The sequence below is a fragment of the Stenella coeruleoalba genome (genome assembly GCF_951394435.1).
Source record: "Stenella coeruleoalba genome assembly, chromosome: 12".
NCBI lineage: Eukaryota > Metazoa > Chordata > Mammalia > Artiodactyla > Delphinidae > Stenella > Stenella coeruleoalba.
This window is the reverse complement of record NC_137158.1, coordinates 49,254,784-49,278,585: the sequence shown is the minus strand read 5'-3', so window position 1 is coordinate 49,278,585 and position 23,802 is coordinate 49,254,784. Positions and strand designations below refer to the sequence as shown.

General features: G+C 40.6%; 1 protein-coding gene across 3 annotated transcripts in view; it reads left to right on the top strand.

Annotated features, from left to right (window-relative positions):
* Window positions 1–3,424: 3,424 nt before the first annotated feature.
* The window catches only part of FAM184A (family with sequence similarity 184 member A), a 120,483-nt gene continuing 100,105 nt past the window's right edge, over window positions 3,425–23,802 (top strand). For all 3 annotated transcript variants that reach the window (XR_013830837.1, XM_079939503.1, XM_079939502.1), the window contains exon 1: window positions 3,425–3,732. Coding sequence is in view for 2 of the 3 variants with exons in the window: in XM_079939503.1 (XP_079795629.1) it covers window positions 3,565–3,732 (168 nt within the window). In the remaining variant the exon portion in view is untranslated. The remainder of the gene's footprint in view (window positions 3,733–23,802) is intronic.

Sequence of the window (23,802 nt, the reverse complement as noted above, 5' to 3'; positions counted from 1 at the left end):
ATAAGTTCTATCATGTCATGGATGACAACCCACCTAGACAGATGCTTCTTTTCACATACCGATGGCTTCTGGTCTTCTCACGTAAGCAATGCTTACCTTCTCTTGTTGTATTCAAATTTGATTACTCTTTTTTGTCTTTTTTTTTTAACATCTTTATTGGAGTATAATTGTTTTACAATGGTGTGTTAGTTTCTGCTTTATAACAAAGTGAATCAGCTATACATATACATATATCCCCATATCTCCTCCCTCTTGCGTCTCCCTCCCACCCTCCCTATCCCACCCCTCTAGGTGGTCACAGAGCATGGTGCTGATCTCCCTGTGCTAAATGTGATTACTCTTATTACCTCTCCTATTCTATATTCAATTGCAACTGAAATCTCCACTTAGGCGTTCCACAGGCATCTCAAAGATAACACGTTCTACCTTGAACTTATCACCTTCCCCCACCTCTTCCTCCTTCTCCAGTCCCTGTCTCAGGGGGAGCCCCTGACTACTCTCTCCTCCTCAGCCCCAGTGTCCTTTCTATTTTAACTTATGGTTGTTTCAGATCCATCCATTTCTTTTATTCTCACTGCCATATTTTAGGTCACTGGTCCATCCTCTCTTACCTGAGTAAGTGCAATAGCCTCCCAGCTAACTAGTCTCCATGTCTACAAAGTTGCCCATGTAACCCATTTTCCACAGTCACAAGAGTTAACGTTACTAAACTGTGAATGTGATTATTTCAGTCACCTACTTAAAGCCCTTCAGTGGGTCTTTATTGCCTTTAGAATAAAGTCCCAACCTCTTTATCAAGGCAAATAAGTTCTCCTTCCCGAATAATCTTGCTACATACTCTGCCTCATATTTCGACATCCCATCAAACCCTTTGCTTCAGCCATATCATACCACTTGCTGTTCCCTAAATGGGTTATGCTGTCCCTCATCCCCAGGGCTTTGCCCTTGCTGTCCTCAGAGCCAGCAGTCCACATCTACTATCTCTCGTAATCCGAAGAACTCATCCTTCAGGAGTCCATTCAGACAGGACCTTTTCACGTGTGTGAAGCCTTCTCAACACTCCAAGGCTGGGTTAAGGGCCCCTCTTGTGAGTTCCTTTAATTAACACTTACCACACTGTATTGCACCTTATTACTTGTCTGTCTTTCCCACTAGACTGCTAACAGAGACTGATTCTTAGTCATCACTGCAGCCTCAGCACCTGGCACACAATAGGCTTTTGAGAAATATTTCTGCATAAACCATCTCACGGGAGATACAGGTGCTAAACAAAGATTTCTTGCCTAACTAGCTTTTCCTCTTTTCTCTCTTATTGCACAACTTCTTTACTGAATTTTTAAAAAGTGTGATTCTGAGTGATGGGATTATGAGTGTATTATATTAGACTTTATATTTCTATGTATCATTCATAATTAAATAGAATTCTGTATCAGATGACCTGTTTTAGCCCACTGTGGTCAGGTAGAACTATCTGATTCATGGAATGACACTGGGTGTCTATTGAGCAGAGTATTTAGGAAAAGGCTCCTCCTGGGCTATGCTGTATAGCAATGGCAGGAACTCTTGTGATGGGGTTCAGAGTGAACTACTAGTGGACCAGAGTTGCAACCTTTAACTCCCAAGTTAGACCGGGAAGGGGCTGATAACACTCTGCAGAGGATGCACTTGAGGGATGAACAAGATTGGTGACTCAGTTGAGGCTACATGTTGGTCTTATTTCCAGTCCTATATTCTTTCCACTATATCATAGAGACAAAAACAAAAAACACCTTCTTTGCCCTAGCAAAAGTTAGCTATAAAAATTTAGGGAAACTTAGGAGCATTTGGAGCACACACACTTCTGCATAGAATATAAAGGACACGAGGGTTCTAAAATGATTGTGAATATTCCATGCCTAGAATTTGATGAAATAACTCACCTTCTAATTCTCTTTAATTTCATTTAATCATTAGAGCTTAAGAAGGGAGCAAAATTTGCATGGTATTTGTTTCTGGCCATCTGCTCCATTCAGGACCTTGGAACTAGACAACTTATTTTCTGAAAGTTCTGTTAGAGGGAAGGCTGAGTACTTAGCATCTGGGAAAAGAGGTAGCCAATTTCAAAATTCCTTTCTGGAATTCCAACAGTTCCAGAAGTATTTCAAGATCCTATTTGACCTTCATCTTGTAGGTTTAGATTTTGTCACAAATACTTTAATATGGCCCCCAATCGGATTTGTTAATAATATCAGATTTATATGGTGGTTAGTTGCATGCTAAAGAGAAATTACATATTATAACAGGAGAGGATTCAGACAATGCTCTAAAATGACTGATTTACTTCAACAGAGGACAGTACGTTAAAAAAAATTATTTGACCTGCAGAAGTAGAGATGTTAGGAGAAAATTAGTAGGAAATAACACATTTAGTAAGGTGAAAATGCACAAGTAATGACACATTTTAGCCCAGCTCCAAATCCTTAAGGACATCTTGTTCAGCTTCTGTTTTCCCCTTTACTTGCAGCCAAGTAGATTTCATATATAATTGTCTGGGGCTCCATTAGACTGGGAAGAAGTAGTGGTGCAATGCTATACCAATTGACTGATGAAATGTGTTCTCTCCACATAGACACTTGGTGTTGAATGAGGGACCAGTGCCTGGCACGTAGTCGGTCAGCCTAAGACACTCTTAACAATCATGTTTGTGTGAGTTTGAAAGGAAGGGTCTGGGTAGGGGGTATCGGATTCCCCGCGACTTCATTACGCACGTCTCCGGTGCTGAGGCCATTGTTGGGAGGGAGCGGGATGTGAGTTTGCCGCTTTTCTTGGGGAAGAGCCACTTGGGCCCCGCGCACGCGATGATGCACGTGGAAAGGCTCGGTAAATCGGCACGCGCTCTACACACCGAAGGTGACCACGGCCCAGTTTTTTCTGGCACGCGCGGCACACGGGGCTTACCACGAGCCGGCCGGAGCTCGGGGCTCCCCGCCGCAGTGGTAGACACTGGCTGCGAGCCCCGCAAGAGGAACCCGTGCCGGTAGCCGGGCTGCGGGGCAGGCGGCGGCGCGGGGCGGAGCTTGGCTGCGGGGAAATGACGTCGCCACCCCGCGCGCTCCGCGAGCCCTGGTAACGGCGGCTCCGCGGCTCCCGCGTCCTCCTCCAGGTCCCCGCCTCCCCCCGCAGCAGCCCGCCCAGTCTCCTCCTCCCTCCGCACCTCCCTAGGCGGCTGTCCCTCTGGGTGTCGGGTGGGAGCGGGACCTGCGGGGCCACGCTGCCCACGTCTCCCCTCGCCAGGCGCGAGCTGAAGAGAGGGTGAGAGCGGATAGGGCCCGGGGCCGCCGCCGCACCCTGGGCATCTGCCCCGCGCCGGTGTCACCCGCAGCTTCGGGCCGGCGGGGCAGCCCCGTCCCTGGACGGCGGTGACTCGGGGTTCGCGGGCGGGGTGGCGCGGGCGGCCGCGACTGGCGGGCACCGGGTGTCGGGTCCGGAAGCGGCCGCCCCGGCTCCTGCGCCCCCGTCGCCGTTGCTCGGCGGGCCGCACCCCGAGCGCGGGCACCGGTGCCCCGGCCGGGGTCTGCTGGGAAGATGGCGACCCCGGGCATGAGCTGGCAGCAGCACTATTACGGCGGCTCGGCGGCTGGGGCGGCCAAATTCGCGCCCTCGCCGGCCGCCGCGCAGCAGGCGGGGCACTGCATGGACTACAGCCAGGACTTGCACCTGAAAATGAGCAAGAAAATCGCCCAGCTCACCAAGGTAAGGGAGCGGCTGCGGGGTGGGCACTGCGGAGACGCCGCGCGGGGCCCACCTGCCCGGTTGGGAGACTGCGCGCCCTGCGCCCGGGGCGAGTTGAAAGGGGGCTGTTTTGGGGAAGCAACAGCCAGAGGCTTACCTCCTGTAACCGTTCAAACTTTGGAGCAACGCCGGTGACGTTAATTTAAACTAAATTAAACCCGACAGCAAAGCTGGGTTTATGGGACTTGCCCCCCGCTACCCTTTTGGGGTAAGCCAGCACAGAACAAATTAGGATTTACTTCTTTTACGGCACAATAATAAATCACTTTAGTTTTGCTCTCGTGCATCTGCCAAGGCTCCACGAGGCTTTACTGTAACTGTATAAAGTACAGTACCGTATTTACCCAATATGATCCGGAGTCTTCGAATTCCATCAGTATCTTTCATTGGTTACGTAGTTAAGGGGAGAATAAATCCTGCTGAGCGATGTAGGAGGATAAAACATACCTAGCGTGCCATTTTCAGGATGTAATGAGTCATTCCTTATACTGACAGAATGTCAAACAAGGCTTTTTAGATGAATCATGTGTCTGCATTTACTTAAATGTTTCAGTCTATCAGAAGATAATTGTCAAAGGGCAAATACGCCCGCAGATTTGGCCAATTGTAGTTTAGAATCGTCTTTGGATGGTGAGCTTTTTTTTCTGCTTAAGGAAATGTTGATAATGAGAAACAGTTGGTATCTGTGAAGCAGGAGCAACTTAGATCAATTACATTGCTCTCTTTAGAGCTCAGGAGCAATCTTTCAATACCCATTACGTGAGAAGTGATTCGTGGTTTCTGAAAGCTAGTAGAAGTGATAGACCTTGTTTAAGTAGAGTTGGCTAACCACTTGTTAGGAGTGTTGGTATGTGAAGAGAGGCTGGCATTGTGGGGTTTGCTACTAGATAACCTCTGAAGTCCGACTCTTTCAACTTCAAGCAATTTTGCTTGTTGGTGTTTGGTTTTTGTTTTATGTCAGCACTGTCTCAGAGGTTGCTACGTGTCCAGTTTTTACTTTTTCTCTTTTGACTGAGGGTCCCCAAATTCAGAGAAAGGAAGGCCCAAGAAGGAACAGTAGTATACCATCAGAGCATTTACACATTTGGGAGCTAAAAGCCAGGCTTTCTGAGATCATGTTTGGTCTTTAGAATACTGATGTCCAGAATGAAGCACATGTATATTTATTTGTTCTGATTTTCTCTTATATTGTGTCCAAAACATCCATTATTTTTGTTTTAGGTTGTAACCCTCTAGGGCCCTGCTGTAAGTCATAGAAACACTCAGTAAGCTGGTAGTGGAACTGTGTACAGTTTAACAAATGAAGTTTCTTTTTTCTCCAGCAAACTACTTTTCTTTTTACTTATACTTTTTCAATTTCCTGTTCTTTTATCAGAAAAAAAAATCACAACTGTGAAATGTTGGAGTACTACTAGAAGTTGCAATCACTTTCTTTACACTACCCACCTCAAACCTAACAAAGCAGGAGGCTGCCCTCTTGCCAGCGCTCTCATCACGGCTTGAGTGCTATATCTAATCTTTCCTGAGTATTACTGGACTCTGATTTAGTGTTTATAGTTACAGTCTCTAAACACTCACGCCACCCTCTCTGCTAAGTGCCTCAGACATTTAATCTCACACTAGAGTTTCTCAGCCTCGACACTACTGACATTTTAGACTGAATAATTCCTTGTTGGGAGTGGGCAGGGCTGCCCTGTGCACTATAGGATGTTTAGCACCATCCCTGGTGCTACCTAGCAGCTTCTACTTGTAGTCCCCACATGCACACACAGTAGTGACAATACACATGTCTCCAGGCCAATTTATGTTGCCAAATGTTCCCAGGGGAGGGACGGGCAGGTGGAGAACCGCTGATTAACACTGAAATATCCCACCCCGTCTCTTAACCTCTGTTACTAAGACAATGCAGGAGACTGGAACAGTCTGATAATAGGGCTGTGTTTCAGCCAACACCCTTCAGTTTCTGAAACATACAATAAGACCTGCTTGCTTTAGGTACCAACTTGGAAACTGTCAATTTTATAGTCACATATACTTATGGTAAATACCATAAGAATGATATCATGGGTAATATATTGACTGATAGAAATTTTACTGCTATCTGCTTTATAGAGTTTTCACTCATGAAGAGTTTATTAATAAATTCACACCAGTAGAGGTTTGTTAATAGAACTATGTTTGGAGCTTGGCAATAGCTTGTATTTCAAAATTAGACATTATAAAGGTAACCATTAAAATAAGATTTTATTTCTTTTGGAAATGAGTCAGCAGAACTCACCTCTTCAATGTTATTGTTAGCATGGCTTGGGAATCTGACACACTGTCTTGAGTTAAGACTCCTGCTCTACCATTTTTTTTTTTTTTTTTTTTTTGCTGTACGCAGGCCTCTCACTGTTGTGGCCTCTCCCGTTGCGGAGCACAGGCTCCGGACCCACAGGCTCAGCGGCCATGGCTCACGGGCCCAGCCGCTCTGCGGCATGTGGGATCTTCCTGGACCGGGGCACGAACCCGTGTCCCCTGCATCGGCAGGCGGACTCTCAACCACTGCGCCACTAGGGAAGCCCCAGTTGTTGCACTTTTGATATAGTTTAGTCCAGTTATCACGTACGGATGTAACTAGTATAAGATTGGGTATAAGGTTGCAAAGAGCAGGAACAGTTGCTTTGTGTTCTCTGTGCTTAGCATCAAACCATTCTTAAAAGTCTTCTTTTAATACCAAACTTCTGTGTCTCCTCCCAAGAACTGCCCTGACCAACCTGGGCCTTTTTGGGTTTGCCTTACTCTGAATTACTGTAACATTTATTGTCTGTACTTCTTATTTGATACTTAATAATACACATTTGCACACTATTTATTGTGTTTATAAATATACTTTGTTTCTCTAATTTGGCTGTAAGTTCCTCAGCTGTAGAGACTATATATTTCATGTAACCTTAATATGAATGTTTTGCACGTAGTGTTTTAAAAGCTTAATAAATATTTATTGAAGATAATGATGTACCACGTAATTTTGTTATATAGTAGAGTAAGTCAGTAAATATTTTTGAGGAGTTGTATCTGCTACTCTTCTGGATTAATGCTAGATCATTTCAGCTGAGTTAAATTACTCTTAAATATTTAAATATTTGGCTTCCCCTTAAACTGCTTCAAAAAGCTATATATTATTTTATTATTTTTGATGCAAAAATAAAAACATAAAGCACTTTGTCTAAAATATAAATATTATTTATCATTTCAAAAGGAAGGTAATTTATATGCCAGATTCTTAGCAAATATGCAAAAATAGTCTTTTGATCATTTAACATTAACTCTGCTTTTACTATATTCAAAACCTGAATGTGTTTATATAATACCAAAACCAGTGAAATTTTCAAACAATTCTGTTTTCTCTATGTTAACTTCAACTGAGTTCTCACTAGTTGGTTTGTTTGAATTACCTAAATACTGTTTCATAATAATATTTAGTTTTGGTTATGACTTGGACTGTTTCAGCTTGGCATATGCCAAACGTGGCATCTTTTTTTCCCTTCTTTGTTACATTGCAGCTTTGTCATTCTGTTATGCAGCAGCTTAGGTGTAGGTGTAATCTTTTGGTCATAGCTGAGTGGTTTGAGTTAATTTCCTGTGTTTTACTAATGGGCACAAAAGCATGATATGCTATTAATCAGTTGTCTAAAAACTTATAAATCGACTGCCTTTAGAGTTAAAAGGTTTAGAGCTGGAAGAAACCATAGATTCTTACCAGCCTAACCCTCTCATTTTACAGGTATGGAAGTTGAGGGTGTAAAGTCATTTGAAGACTATATAGCTTGTCACTGGCAGATCTTGGATTCGAACCCAGGTCTCTGGAATGGTCTAGGAGAGGGGCAGCCATACAAGCAGGTGTCTTTTTGCTGTGTATGCCTTCCTTCTAACTAATACTACCCACTCAGCTCCTAAGAGGCCACGGGGTTTTTTCCCCATGTTGGAACTGTTTTGCTTACCATTTGAATCACAGACCTGATGAGAGTGAAACCCGCCTGCCTCTTCCATACACTGCACAGTTTCTGGATATGTGGGTTGTACAGTTTGTGACTGTGGCTTTGGTAGATTTGTAACAGCTATTTTTTTTATATTCTCAGATAAATGTCATAATATTTTCATGTTTTTATTAACAGCTTCAGTCGTTCCAGACTTTAAAAATTCTTTAATTAGGTTGATTTAGATACTGTCATACTTGGTGTCCAAGTTACTACTATGTGGTTATTTTAATTATTTTTCTTTTGACTGCTTGCTTTCTTAATTGGATTGTTGCTTAAGTCCCATTTCTGAGGGCAGTATGTTGGAAGTTTTCCAATTTTTCTCCCCCTGACCCCTCTCTGTCTTATTTGTTTATGAAAATCTTGTGCTGTCTTCTAAATTGTCAACCTCTAAAAAAGTAGTATGAAGGATAATGGTTCAGCAAAATTTGATTGAAACAATTTATTTATTTTAATTAATAAGTAAATTTCTATGCTTTCTTAAAATTATGAGTATTTCTGAAATTTTCGTATCTTAAATTTGAGATGAGAATGGAGTAACCTGGGTCTGTAAAGCCAGTTAACTTCCAAATGACAATAGGAGGTAATGGGGGTGGGGTAAGAGTGGTAAAGTACTGTTATTCTGCCCTTTCAATTTATGTTATGAGATTAAAAACCTCTTTTATCTGTGAGCAAATAAACTTGAATATTATGCCATGAAAATGGGATTGATGTGAATAATAGAAATTCTTTTTTTTTTTTTTTTTTTTTGCGGTACGCGGGCCTCTCACTGTTGTGGCCCCTCCCGTTGCGGAGCACAGGCTCCGGACGTGTAGGCTCAGCGGCCATGGCTCACGGGCCCAGCCGCTCCGCTGGGAGCGGCACGTGGGATCTTCCCGGACCGGGGCACGAACCCCTGTCCCCTGCATCGGCAGGCAGACTCTCAACCACTGCGCCACCAGGGAAGCCCAATAATAGAAATTCTTAATTCCATATTTGTTTTTTCATCGGAGAAAGTTTCTATCCTTCAGGCTACTTTTGAATGAAAACAACAGTGAGTCTATTGGAACTGGTGTCCCCCATCCCTTTTGGGAGACAAACACCTGAGGAGAGATGGGAGAAAATTGCTAACTGAATTCAGTGTTTGTTTTTTTTTAAATAAAAACTTTTATAAATATGTGGGGAAAATACAACTTTCAGGTGTGCTCTGAGCCATAAAGTTTTTTTTTTTTTTACTTTAACTCCATAACTTAACGGTCCTTTAAAATATTTTGGAAAATAGTCTCTGACTGTCAATCAATTAATATATAGAAATGAATTTTGGAAACACCAATCTTTGCAGGTTGAGGATCACCAGTTATTGTCAGTTAAGTTTGGTATACTTAACATTTGAGACCAGAGCAAATATTTTAGAAAATAAACCTTTTATTTTTAGCTTTCTATTAAACCACAGCAGTGAGTACTGTCATTTGTAGGCCTCAAACTTATTTCATTAATGATTACATCTTTCTTTGCTACCAAAACTTTAACAAGAATGTATAAAAAGTGGTGAAGTTGAATATGTGAAAAATTTTTGTTCTATATCTTTTATTACTGTCATTTTGAGATATAAAGGGAGGCTGAGACTACCAAAGGACCTATAGTGGATGGAAAAACAAGACTTAGTGATTAACCATAATACTTGGGATTCGGATAATAGACTCAGCTACGCGGTAACACCTTATTTATTATAAGGGAGATAGTATTTTAATGACTTTTAAAAATTACTAATCTGTATTTCTATATATGTACATCTCTGTTTTGAGGTTTAAGAAGGTTTGAAAATAAAATGTTGGTTCATAAAGTGCATTACTAATATTTAAATTATCAATAAAATTGCTAATTTTAGTAAAATATAAAGATAAATCCCTATTCAAAATTGTTGGATAATGAATTATTTCAGTTAACAAGAAGTTAACCATAGGGATTAATGATTTTCTGCCTTCCAAAATAATATACTTACATTCAAGTCATACCATTCATAAATTATGTAGAGTCCTTTATCACTTCCAGGTCCTTGTTGATGATCAGTATATTTACAGATTAGGCCAGACATATACCAGTCCTTTGCCAAATGCTGAAACTTTATTTGTGAATAAATTGTTATTTTCTTTTTTTTTGCGGTACACTGGCCTCTCACTGTTGTGGCCTCTCCCGTTGCGGAGCACAGGCTCCGGACGCGCAGGCTCAGCGGCCATGGCTCACGGGCCCAGCCGCTCCGCGGCATGTGGGATCTTCCCAGACCAGGGCACGAACCCATGTCCCCTGCATCGGCAGGCGGACTCTCAACCACTGCGCCACCAGGGAAGCCCTACTTTCATTTTTTATTTGACATGTCTCTCTTCCTTATAAAATGAAGTGCGGAGTTTGGATAGTTACATACTCTAGATATTGGGCTTTCCCGTTGGAAAGATTTTGTTTATTCTGCTAAATGTGTGTCTGAGTGTTCACAGGTATTTGCATTTTGCATCCTGTTTCTCCTTAAGCACAGTCTTTTTTTTTTTTTTTCTGTACGCGGGCCTCTCACTGTTGTGGCCTCTCCTGTTGCGGAGCACAGGCTCCAGATGCGCAGGCTCAGCGACCATGGCTCACGGGCCCAGCGGCTCCGCGGCATGTGGGATCTTCCCAGACCGGGGCACGAACCCGTGTCCCCTGCATCGGCAGGCGGACTCTCAACCACTGCGCCACCGGCGAAGCCCCTTAAGCACAGTCTTAACAGAATCTCATTTCTTTCAGAAAACATTTCATAACCAAAACACTAAATAGTATTCTATTCATTTTTTTTCTTTTCAAAATTTTTATTGGAGTATAGTTGACTTACAGTGTTGTGTTACTTTCAGGTGTGGTGTACAGCAAAGTGAATCTGTTATACATATATATATATATATCGCCACTCTTTTTTAGATTCTTTTCCTTTATAGGCCATTACAGAGTATCAAGTAGAGTTCCCTGTGCTAGTCAGTAGGTTCTTATTAGTTATCAGTTTTATATATAGTACTATGTATATGTCAATCCCAGTCTCCCAATTTATCCCTCCTCCCCCCTTGCCCCCTGTCTATTCTTATATATTTTGCCTAGTGAAGCACTATGTAGACAAAATACAAGCAATTTTGAGAGGAAGTTGTGTATTCGTGTATGTTTAATATAATGATCTACTCAGAGCAACAAGAGAAGATATACTTAAATATGACTAAAATAGAGCATGTAGATCTAAAAGGTTGGTAAACTTTTGTTGACTGTCTAGTCCTTGAAAGATACTGTGCTGGGCACTATTAATTAATACTATCAATTTATAGTACCGTTTTTAGCCTATATATTTAGCCTATATATTTTTCTCATTTTTTTCTATAGACTTTTTTTTAACAGCACGTTCTTATTAGTCATCAACTTTATACACATCAGTGTATACATGTCAATCCCAATCGCCCAATTCATCACACCACCATCCCCACCCGACCACAGCTTTCCCCCCTTGCTGTCCATACGTATTTTCTCTACTTCTGTGTCTCAATTTCTGCTCTGCAAACCGGTTCATCTGTACCATTTTTCTAGGTTCCACATATATGAGTTAATATACGATATTTGGTTTTCTCTTTCTGATTTATGTCACTCTGTATGACAGTCTCTAGATCCATCCACATCTCAGCAAATGACCCAATTTCATTCCTTTTTATGACAGAGAAATATTCCATTGTATATATGTACCACATCTTCTTTATCCATTCATCTGTCGATGAGCATTTAGGTTGCTTCCATGACCTGACTATTGTAAATAGTGCTGCAATGAACATTGGGGTGCATGTGTCTTTCTGAATTATGGTTTTCTCTGGTTATATGCCCAGTAGTGGGATTGCTGGATCATATGGTAATTCTATTTTTAGTTTTTTAAGGAACCTCCATACTGTTCTCCATAGTGGCTGTATCAATTTACATTCCCACCAACAGTGCAAGAGGGTTCCCTTTTCTCCACACCCTTCCCAGCATTTATTGTTTGTAGATGTTCTGATGATGCCCATTCTAACTGGTGTGAGGTGATACCTCATTGTAGTTTTGATTTGCATTTGTCTAATAATTAGTGATGTTGAGCAGCTTTTCATGTGCCTCTTGGCCATCTGTATGTCTTCTTTGGAGAAATGTCTGTTTAGGTCGTCTCCCCATTTTTGGATTGGGTTGTTTGTTTTTTTAATATTGAGCTGCATGAGTTGTTTATATATTTTGGAGATTAATCCTTTGTCCATTGATTCGTTTGCAAATATTTTCGCCCATTCTGAGGGTTATCTTTTGGTCTTATTTATGGTGTCCTTTGCTGTGCAAAAGCTGTGAAGTTTCATTAGGTCTCATTTTTAAATTTTTGTTTTTATTTCCATTACTCTAGGAAGTGGATCAAAAAAGATCTTGCTGTGATTTATGTCAAAGAGGTTTCCTCCTAGTTTCTTCTAAGAGTTTTATAATGTCCGGTCTTACATTTAGGTCTCGAATCCATTTTGATTTTATTTTTGTGTATGGTGTTAGGGAGTGTTCTAATTTCATTGTTTTACATGTAGTTGTCCAGTTTTCCCAGCACCACATATTGAAAAGACTGTCTTTTCTTCATTGTATATCCTTGCCTCCTTTGTCATAGATTAATTGACCATATGTGTGTGGGTTTATCTCTGGACTTTCTATCTTGTCCCATTGATCTATATTTCTGTTTTTGTGCCAGTACCATATTGTCTTGATTACTGTAGATTTGTAGTATAGTCTGAAGTCAGGGAGTCTGATTCCTCCAGCTCCGCTTTTTTCCTTCAAGACTGCTTTGGCTATTCGGGGTCTTTTGTGTCTCTATACAAATTTTAAGATTTTTTTGTTCTAGTTCTGTAAAAAATGCCATTGGTAATTTGATAGGGATTGCACTAAATCTGTAGCTCGCTTGGGGCAGTATAGTCATTTTCACAATATTGATTCTTACAATTCAAGAACATGGTATATCTCTCCATCTTTTGGTATCATCTTTAATTTCTTTCGTCAGTGTCTTATAGTTTTCTGCATACAGGTCTTTTGTCTCCTTAGGTAGGTTTATTCCTAGGTATTTTATTCTTTTTGTTGCAATCATAAATGGGAGTGTTTCCTTAATTTTTCTTTCAGATTTTTCATCATTAGTATATAGGAATGCAAGAGATTTCTATGCATTAATTTTGTATCCTGCAACTTTACCAAATTCATTGATTAGCTCTAGTAGTTTTCTGGTGGCATCTTTAGGATTCTCTATGTATAGTATCATGTCATCTGCAAACAGTGACAGTTTTACTTCTTTTCCAGTTTGTATTCCTTTTATTTCTTTTTCTTCTCTGATTGCCGTGGCTAGGACTTCCAAAACTATGTTGAATAATAGTGGAGAGAGTGGACATCCTTGTCTTGTTCCTGATCTTAGAGGAAATGCTTTCAGTTTTTCACCATTGAGAATGATGTTTGCTGTGGGTTTGTCATATATGGCCTTTATTATGTTGAGGTAGGTTCCCTCTGTGCCCACTTTCTGGAGAGTTTTTATCATAAATGGGTGTTGAATTTTCTCAAAAGCTTTTTCTGCATCGATTGAGATGATCGTGTGGCTTTTATTCTTCAATTTGTTAATATGATGTATCACATTGATTGATTTGCGTATATTGAGGAATCCTTGCATCCCTGGGAGAAATCCCACTTGTTCACGGTATATGATCCTTTTAATGTGTTCTTGGATTCTGTTTGCTAGTATTTTGTTGAGGATTTTTGCATTTATATTCATCAGTGATATTGGTCTGTAATTTTCTTTTTTTGTAGTGTCTTTGTCTGGTTTTGGTATCAGGGTGATGGTGGCCTCATAGAATGAGTTTGGGAGTGTTCCTTCCTCTGCAGTTTTTTGGAAGAGTTTGAGAAGGATGGTTGTTAGCTCTTGTCTAAATGTTTGATAGAATTCACCTGTGAAGCCATCTGGTCCTGGACTTCTGTTTGTTGGAAGATTTTTTGTTTGTTTGTTTGTTTTGCGGTACGCGGGCGTCTCACTGCTGTGGCCTCTCCCGTTGTGGAGCACAGGCTCTGGATGCGCAGGCTCAGCGGCCATGGCTCACGGGCCCAGATGCTCCGCGGCATGTGGGATCTTCCCGGACCGGGGCACGAACCCGTGTCCCCTGCATCGGCAGGCGGACTCTCAACCACTGTGCCACCAGGGAAGCCCTGTTGGAAGATTTTTAATCACGGTTTCAATTTCATTACTTGTGATTGGTCTATTCATATTTTCTATTTCTTCCTGGTTCAGTCTTGGAAAGTTATACCTTTCTAAGAATTTGTCCATTTCTTCCAGGTTGTCCATTTTATTGGCATAGAGTTGCTTGTAGTAGTCTCTTAGGATGATCTGTATTTCTGCGGTGTCTGTTGTAACTTCTCCTTTTTCATTTCTAATTTTATTGATTTGAGTCCTCTCCCTCTTCTGCTTGATGAGTCTGGCTAATGGTTTATCAATTTTGTTTATCTTCTCAAAGAACCAGCTTTTAGTTTTATTGATCTTTGCTATTGTTTTCTTTGTTTCTATTTCATTTATTTCTGGTCTGATCTTTATGATTTCTTTCCTTCTGCTAACTTTGGGTTTTGTTTGTTCTTCTTTCTCTAGTTCCTGTAGGTGTAAATTTAGATTGTTTATTTGAGATTTTTCTTGTTTCTTGAGGTAGGCTTGTAGAGCTATAAACTTCCCTCTTAGAACTGCTTTTGCTGCATCCCGTAGGTTTTGGATTGTCGTGTTTTCATTGTTATTTGTTTCTAGATATTTTTTGATTTCCTCTTTGATTTCTTCAGTGATCTCTTGGTTATTTAGTAACGTATTGTTTAGCCTCCACGTGTTTGTGTTTTTTACATTTTTTTCCCCTGTAATTCATTACTGATTTCATAGTGTTGTGGTCAGAAAAGATGCTTGATATGATTTCAGTTTTCTTAAATTTACTTGGGCTTGATTTGTGAACCAAGGTGTGATCTATCCCAGAGAATGTTTCGTGCGCACTTGAGAAGAAAGTGTAATCTGCTGTTTTTTGGATGGAATGTCCTATAAATATCAATTAAATCTATCTAGTCTGTTGTGTCATTTAAAGCTTGTGTTTCCTTATTAATTTTCTGTTTGGATGATCTGTCCATTGGTGTAAGTGAGGTGTTGAAGTCCCCCACTAGTATTGTGTTACTGTCGATTTCCTCTTTTATAGCTGTTAGCCTCTTTTATAGCTGTTGCCTTATGTATTGCAGTGCTCCTTTGTTGGGTGCGTGTATATTTATAATTGTTATGTCTTCTTCTTGGATTGATGCCTTGATCATTATGTAGTGTCCTTCCTTGTCTCTTGTAACATTCTTTATTTTAAAGTCTATTTTGTCTGATATGAGAATTGCTACTCCAGCTTTCTTTTGATTTCCATTTGCATGAAATATCTTTTTCCATCCCCTCACTTTCAGTCTGTATGTGTCCCTAGGTCTGAAGTGGGTCTCTTGTAGACAGCATATACATGGGTCTTGTTTTTGTATCCATTCATAAAGCCTGTGTCTTTTGGTTAGAGAATTTAATCCATTCACATTTAAGGTAATTGTCGATATGTATTTCCTATGACCATTTTCTTAATTGTTTTGGGTTTGTTTTTGTAGGTCCTTTTCTTCTCTTGTGTTTCCTCCCACTTAGAGAAGTTCCTTTAGCATTTGTTGTAGACCTGGTTTGGTGGTGCTGAATTCTCTTAGCTTTTGCTTGTCTCTAAAGCTTTTGATACCTCTATTGAATCTGAATGAGATCCTTGCAGGGTAGAGTAATCTTGGTTGTAGGTTCTTCCCTTTCATTACTTTAAGTATATCATGCCACTCCCTTCTGGCTTGTAGAGTTTCTGCTGAGAAATCAGCTGTTAACCTTATGGGAGTTCCCTTGTATGTTATTTGTCATTTTTTCCCTTGTTGCTTTTAATAATTTTTCTGTGTCTTTAATTTTTGTCAATTTGATTACTATATGTCTCGGCGTGTTTCTCCTTGTATTTATCCTGCCTGGGACTCTCTGTGCTTCCTGGACTTGGGTGGCTATTTCCTTTCCCATGTTAGGGAAGTTTTTCAGTATAATCTCTTCAAATATTTTCTCAGGTCCTTTCTCTCTCTCTTCTCCTTCTGGGACCCCTGTAATGCATATGTTGTTGCATGTAATGTTGTCCCAGAGGTCTCTTAGGCTGTCTTCATTTCTTTTCATTCTTTTTTCTTTATTCTGTTCCGCAGCAGTGAATTCCACCATTCTGTCTTCCAGGTCACTTATCCATTCTCCTACCTCAGTTATTCTGCTATTGATTCCTTCTAGTGTAGTTTTCATTTCAGTTATTGTATTGTGATCTCTGTTTGTTTGTTCTTTAATTCTTCTAGGTCTTTGTTAAACATTTCTTGAATCTTCTTGATCTTTGCCTCCATTCTTTTTCTGAGATCCTGGATCATCTTCACTATCATTATTCTTAATTCTCTTTCTGGAAGGTTACCTATCTCCACTTCTTTAGTTGTTTTGGGGGGTTTATCTTGTTCCTTCTTCTGGTACATAGCCCTCTGCCTTTTCATCTTGTCTGTCTTTCTGTGAATGTCGGTTTTGTTCCACAGGCTGCAGGATTGTAGTTCTTCTTGCTTCTGCTGTCTGCCCTCTGCTGGATGAGGCTATCTAACTTCTATAGACTTTTGAGAAAATGTGACCAGAATAAAGTAGGTGAACATTTTAATCAAGAGATTAGTTTAATATGACAAATTTTAAATGTTTAATTATTGACAGCTTTTTCTGTTTGGTTTGTTTTGAGTAGAATATATATATATATAATTTTCTTAGAGAAACTATGCTAATACCTTTCAACTTCTTCTTTAATAAGGCTTTTGAGAATAATTTAAAGAATAAGGTTGACACATTCTCTGGTTACAAACCTTTGTAATGACCAGGGGTAAAGGGGATGAGGGAAATTTCGGTTTTTTGAGTCCCAGGAGTTAATCGGTATGTTTTGGGTTTTGGTGTCTAGGTTGTGGGCCAGAGAGTGACGTTCCCAGAGCCACTGGCCCAATAAGGCAGCAGTGCCTGCCATACGGGTCAGAGGTGTGGTTCAGTGGGTTAGACAGACCCCAGTTTGAATTTCTGTTTCACCACTTACTAGGCTGTGACCTTTAGTAAGTGTTTTAACTTCTCAGAGCCTCAGCTTCATCATCTGTAAAATAAGAATAACAAAGCTTATTTCATAGAATTACTGTAAAGATGAAATAAGGTAATTTGTGTAGGAGAGGAGGTCAATAAATGTCGATTTGTACCCACTCTCCTGGCCTCTCCCATTTGGTCAGCCTCTGCTGACATTGTCTCTAACGTATTTGTTTTTGTATATATTTTCTCCTCTGATGGGGATATATTCTACATTATTAGGGACCACAGCTATCAAAAGTAAAGGTTGGACGGACAACAAAATACATTTGACTGTCATTATTTGAGGTAGTTATATTCTATGAAGTTATATAGGGGAAATACGGGGTTATGGTCCTAACACCCTGTGGTCACATTTTCATCAAGCCATCAAGACATAACCTTGTTTTACGTGTATTTCTGTTTAATGACACTTTACTTAATACATATTGTTGATTCATTAACAGAGTACTCACAGCAAACAGCACTATCATTCATGCCTGAATAAAGCTTGTCTAACATATTGTGTTAGATTTTGAGGTTACATGTAAATTTTAGCAAGTAGCCGAATTTGGAAATATGGAATCCATGAATAACGAGGATCTAGTGTATCTAAAAATGGATGTAGAACTTTGCATCTGCTGTTTACTTAGTCCTGCTCTGGTTTGTCAGATGTTGTCATGGGCCTGTATGACTATGACTCTTATTACACCCTAAACACCCTCATGTGAGTGTGAGTTTGACTTAATATTTCCCTAAATACCCTTAGATGAGAGGGCTGGAAGGGATGGTGGGGATGGGAATACTCATCTTTTGTGTGAGTTGCCAATCACCTAGCAGCCACCCTGCAATCATAAGCATGGGATAAAATTACAATCAGATTCTCTCCTTGTATGTAAATTGTAATCTGCATAACCTGAACTTGGATCTACCATATTGCCCTAGGTCAGAAAAAGGAAATGTATAAATTATTTCATGGCATGGAGAGAACCCTTTAAAAATATAATGTTGACTTAATTTAAGTAAAACAAAGCCTTATTTTTTATAGTCATCATTTGCTTAAAATGTTTGCAGTTACAGTTACTTTCTTTCCAGCACAAACTGTCAGTGTGGGAGTTGGTTTTGTTAAAAGCCTTTGTCTAGGCACCTAAAGATAACTAGAAATCTTTTACTCACTGAGACTACAGCACAATTGGTTGGATGTTTCTGGGTTGACTTCATGCAACATACAGAAAACTCTTAAAAACTATTTATTCAAATATAGAATGTCTTTGGCAGATAATTAGTCTTACTGGTTTCTATTCTGACATATATCTTCCTTAAATGACCTAGAAGAATGTGCACTTTCAATGTTGTTAATTGTAAGGTATGTTCAGATCGGTACAGGCTTTCTTGTCCCAATCTCCTGGTGATAATCAGAAAATACTGGTGAAAAAGGAGCCCAGATAAGACTACTCTGTGGTCATGAAGGAATTAGCAAAGTTAACTGCTATAGAAAAAAATAAGAATTTGATCTGAAGCCAAGCCTGTCCCTTTAATATTGCTCTTTAGGACTCTACATATTTTTAACCTTCAGTCCTGCGTCACACCTGCTATTTGTTTTCTCTGTTTGTATTTCTGGATTGTGGAACATCGCTAGAGCAGATTCTGGGACTGGACCATGGCAGAATACTGCCATCCTCCCCCCACCTCCAAGACGTCCCCGTCCTAATCCCTGGGACCTGTGAATATGTTACATTACATTTACGGGTATCATTAAGTTGAGGATCTTGAAATGGAGATTATCCTTGGTTATTTGGATGGGGCAGTATAATCACAAGGATTCTGCTGAGCAAAAGAGGGAGGCCGGAGAGTCAGTGTGAGAGTGATGGGGTGTGAGAAAGACTTGACAGCCATTGCTGGCGCTGAAGATGGAAGGGGACCACGAGCCCAGGAATGCGTGACCTCTAGAAGCTGGAAACAGCAGGGAAACAGATACTCTCCAAGAGCCTCTTTTCAGACTTCTGACCTTCATAGTTATAAGATTAATAAATTTGTGTTGCTTGAAGTCACTAACTTTGTTATAAATTGTTACAGTAGCAACAGGGAACCAGTGCATGGACTTCTATTGCTCTACAACATCATGTAACCCAGTGTTATCTAATCAACATCACGTAACTCAGTATGGCTGCGCTGTGCCATGTGGCCGTCTCTGAATTGTCCACAGTTGTATCCTCTCCTCTTTCTGTATACATATTGAGTAGGTCAGCTACTTTCTATTTTACTAAAACTATGAAGACTATCAAGCCTAAGTTACTTGTGTACAAAGACTACAGAGTCATCTAATCCTTGAGAGAACTTCCTCCTGGTCCTGCCACCGTAACTCTTGTGTATGTGCTGTTTCTCTGTGTCTGAAATAGATCACACTTGACAGGGACAGATGAGAATCAAGGAAACTAATTGGGAGTCTATTGTAATATAGTATTGGTGAGAATTGTGAGGGCCTGAATTAGGACTATGGTGAGAGAGGGAAAGAGGTGATTTGGGAAATCTCAAATATGAGGGGCAGATTGGAGAAACGTTTTGGAGATAAACTTGTAAAGATTTTATGACAGTTTATTGTAGGGAAGATTGAGGATAACAGGTCTCTGTCACATAGTAAGTACTCAAATAATGGTTAAATGAATGAATGAGCAACTAGATAGATGTTGATTGATGTCAACTGAGATAGGAATATAGGAAGGACATCTATTGTTGTGTAACACATTACCTCCAAATTTAGCGTCTTAAGACAACAAACGTTTATTATCTCCCAGTTTCTGAGGTCCAGGAATCCAGGTGTCACTTAGCTGGGTGGCTCTGGCTCGGGGCTTCTCGTGCGGTTGCAGCCACTCTGAAGACTTAACTGGGTCTGGAGGCTCCAGCTTCAAGTTGACTCGTGGCTGTTAGTGTGGGACTTCAGTGCTTCACCAAGTGAGATTCTCTGTAGCACGTGTTGCGAGGGAGTTGAGGAGAGATTACTAAATATGAGGGGAAGTGTAGTAATCTCCCCTCATATAGGTGATTATTAAAATCATGAGTGACTGGGGCCTTAAGCAGAATAGAAAACATTTAGAATAGCTGCGGTGGGAAGGAGGAGAAAATAGCTAACCAGATTCAAGTGAAAGGATCAGTGAGATGTGTGGTTGTCCCAGGAGGAATTTAGATGTGATATTTGGTATCAGTTTGAATGCTGCGCAGTTTTCTGCAAAGTCCTGCCGTACTGTGGAGAGGACCATTGTTCACCAAATGTAGGAGAAAAGGCATGTTATTAAAGGATTAATCCAGAGTCTGAGTTTTGCCTGAGAGGTGTAGCAGAACTGGGATTTAAGAGACTTAAAGAGCTTTGATAGAGAATACTTCAGTTAATCTACCCTGGTGTGCTGCAGGGGGAAGGAAGTGAGGTTTAGGATGGAGCTAATAGATAAAGGAAAACTTAGGAATTGAGAGGACCATCGGTGTGTAATGTAGATAATGGCCAGTGGTTGAGGGATAACACAAGGAGTTGTAGCATGAGAGGGAGCTATATGAAGATTTCTAAGATGGACTAAGTTATAAAAAGATCCAGGGCACAGTCTTGAGAATGTTTATGGGTGAGTGAGGTTCTTAGAGTTAGGAATCCCAAAGAACTTTAAGTCTGGTCTTTTGGATTCTACATGCATTTTTGAAATCTCCAAAGATAATGGCAGAGTTGGGATAGGAGGATTTGCGAGTCCCATGGCTAAATTTATTCTAAAGTGGGCAGTGACTGGGAGCCTGGTTTGTTACTCTGATGAGGCAGGTGGAGTGAGTGATAAAGCTAAGTAATAAAGCAAGAGGCTGTTTTCATTATGGGGGAAGAATAATGATTTGGAATGGTTAACAGTAAATACCATTTTTAAGCAACGATTTCGTGTTATTTTCTTATGATATTTAATTCAATTCTTACCATACCCTGTGAGGTTATTAGACTTTATGAGGAAGTTGAGCATTAGAGAGTTTAAGTGACTTGCCCTGGGCCCTGCTGCTAGAAGAGGTAGGAGTTGAACCTCGGTTGTCTGACTTTTTAGAAAGCAGCATTAGGCAGCTAGGTGAAGGCCCGCATCACTTCCAGACCCCATGATGTATTAGGTACAATGTAAAGTCCAGCTTCTGTTGGAAGAGAATCTGTGTCTTTGGCTGAGAGAGACAGAGATGGGTGAAGGAACCAGGGAGTGAGGATGGATACTGGAATTTAATTTGCAGCCGTTCTGCATTCACATGTCTAACTAAGCTGGAATATATGGTCTTAAAACGCAGAATCTTATTTTGCTTAAGCGTTTTTTTTTAGCATCAACTAGAAAATTATAGGTATTCAACAAATGTAAAACAAGGGGCTAGATTTTTTGAGAAAAATGTGATGCTTTTAAGTGAATTATTTGCTCAAATTGTCTTTTCAACTTGATTGTTAACTTGTTTATACAACATTTCTGGATAGTTTGTCCTCCTAAAAATAGTGAATAACGTAAATAAAAATGCCTATTTACTAAATATCTGGGACTTTTTTTAGATTGTCAGCTTTTTGTTGATTGATACTTAATCTTAAATCTGAAAATGACAGTTTATAAAATCTAAGCATCTTTTAGAAAACTAGCATAGAAGTTATTTAACAAAAGAAGAGATTTTGTGCAAAATGTAGCCTCTGGAGTGAACATCTCTGAGGTGTGGGACTTTGCCTTTATCCCTGTATGGATAGTCATTCAGCAGCCATTCAGAGTGTCTGACAAATACTAGACCCTGTGGGGGACACGAGTAAGTCAGGAGCACGTCCTCCAAGAGCCTGCAGTCTAGCAGAGGTACGAGACAGAAGTTACCTGAGGCAAAGCGGTATTTGTATTCAGTAAACCGCTTAATGGTCAGTGTTATCTGAGTGGAACTCTGGTCAGATCAGCAAGAACGTTCTGAGTGCTTTCATCCTCTACTGAGCACAGCTGCCTTCACCACAGATGGGAGGCAGTGGGACTGACCAGCCTTGCCTCCCACATACCTGGTTACGGTTTCTTGGGAGGACCACGTCAAGAACAAAAGCCATTAAACCAAAAAGCGTATTGCGCACTAAAGTGTATCAGGCCCTGTATTAAGCAGTTTACTTGTATTGTTTCGTCATCATACGTTTATGAAGTTGGCAGTATTCTCTTCACTTTACAGAAAAAACCCCGAGGCTTGGAGACGTTTAAAGTAACTTTCTCACAGTTGTACAGTGGAAGTAAGAAGGCTGGCCTTCTCTAACATACCTGGGATCCTGTGTAAAACCCACAGTCTGCTGTGTTCAAAATGGTAAGACCAGAGCCCATCTTGGAAGCTTCAAGCCAGCTCTTTCTATCTTACGTCACGTCTCTGTCCCTGGACCCGGCTCCACATATAGCCCCCTGGGTCATCTGGCTTATCCTCAGGCAGTTGTGCTTTCTTCTCCCGGACACTTGTTGGGTTTTTATATTTGCTCTCTGGAACTCTTATTCCATGCTCAGCAAACTTCTCTGCAGCCACATCTCTTCAGAAAATATGCCGTCTTCTTACTTTAATTGAAAACCTGGCTCCCTCCCCAGGATACTGCCTTCCCCTGCTGCTTTTGCAGGTGACTACTACTCATTTTCACACATTTCATCAACCAAATACTCATAAAGAAAATGAAGTTCCATTAGGAAAATGAAGAATTTGATTTTTTTATGCTGTGATTTGTGAGTGACCAATTTATACTTATTAAATATAGTAGTAAGTTATAAAATAGGCTGTACTTACAAAGATGCAGTGGTTTGAAGAGTTTATATTAAGATTATATCTCAAATAAGAATAGTCTTTTTGCTGAAAATAGTAAAATGTGCTTTTCTGCCAAGATAATTCTTATGGGTAAGAGTAGATAAAATTCAGTATAGCCACTTCTTATTAACACAGCATTTATAATGATAAACGCCTGAAGTACTGGTATAGTTTATTGTTATGATAAGTACTGAATAATTCTTATGCCTGACAGAATATTTACTTATCATGGTATAGTTGGGTGCACAGCATTTGCTTCAAGTTATTATGCCTTTAGTCATGACCTAATTCAAACACAGATTGGAATAAAAGGGTGAAAAAAACTGAAATAATTCCAATAAGTAAAGAGGGATGTTAGAAAGAAGCTTTTAAAACAAATAAGCTGGGAATTCCCTGGTGGCACAGCGGTTAAGAATCCTCCTGCCAGTGCAGGGGACACAAGTTCAATCCCTGGCCGGGGAAGATCCCACATGCCATGGAGCAACTAAGCCCATGAGCCACAATTACTGAGCCTGCGCTCTAGAGCCCGCAAGCCACAACTACTGAGCCTGTGTGCCACAACTACTGAAGCCCATGCGCTTAGAACCCATGCTCCACAGCAAGAGAAGCCACTGCAATGAGAAGCCTGTGCACCGCAACGAAGAGTAGACCCTGCTCGCCACAACTAGAGAAAACCCATGCACAGTAACGAAGACCCAGTGCAGCTAAAAATAAGTAAATAGGGCTTCTCTGGTGGCGCAATGGTTGAGAGTCTGCCTGCCGATGCAGGGGACACGGGTTCGTTCCCCGGTCCGGGAAGATCCCACATGCCGCGGAGCGGCTAGGCCCGTGAGCCATGGCCGCCGAGCCTGCGCATCTGGAGCCTGTGCTCCGCAACGGGAGAGGCCACAACAGTGAGAGGCCCGTGTACCACAAAAATAAATAAATAAATAAGTAAATAGATAAATTTATAAAACAAATAAGCTGAAGACCAAACCCTAGGAAATAGTTTTATTGGATATGATGGTTTCTAAAGTTGAGCTGTCAAAATAAATTGGGGAAATT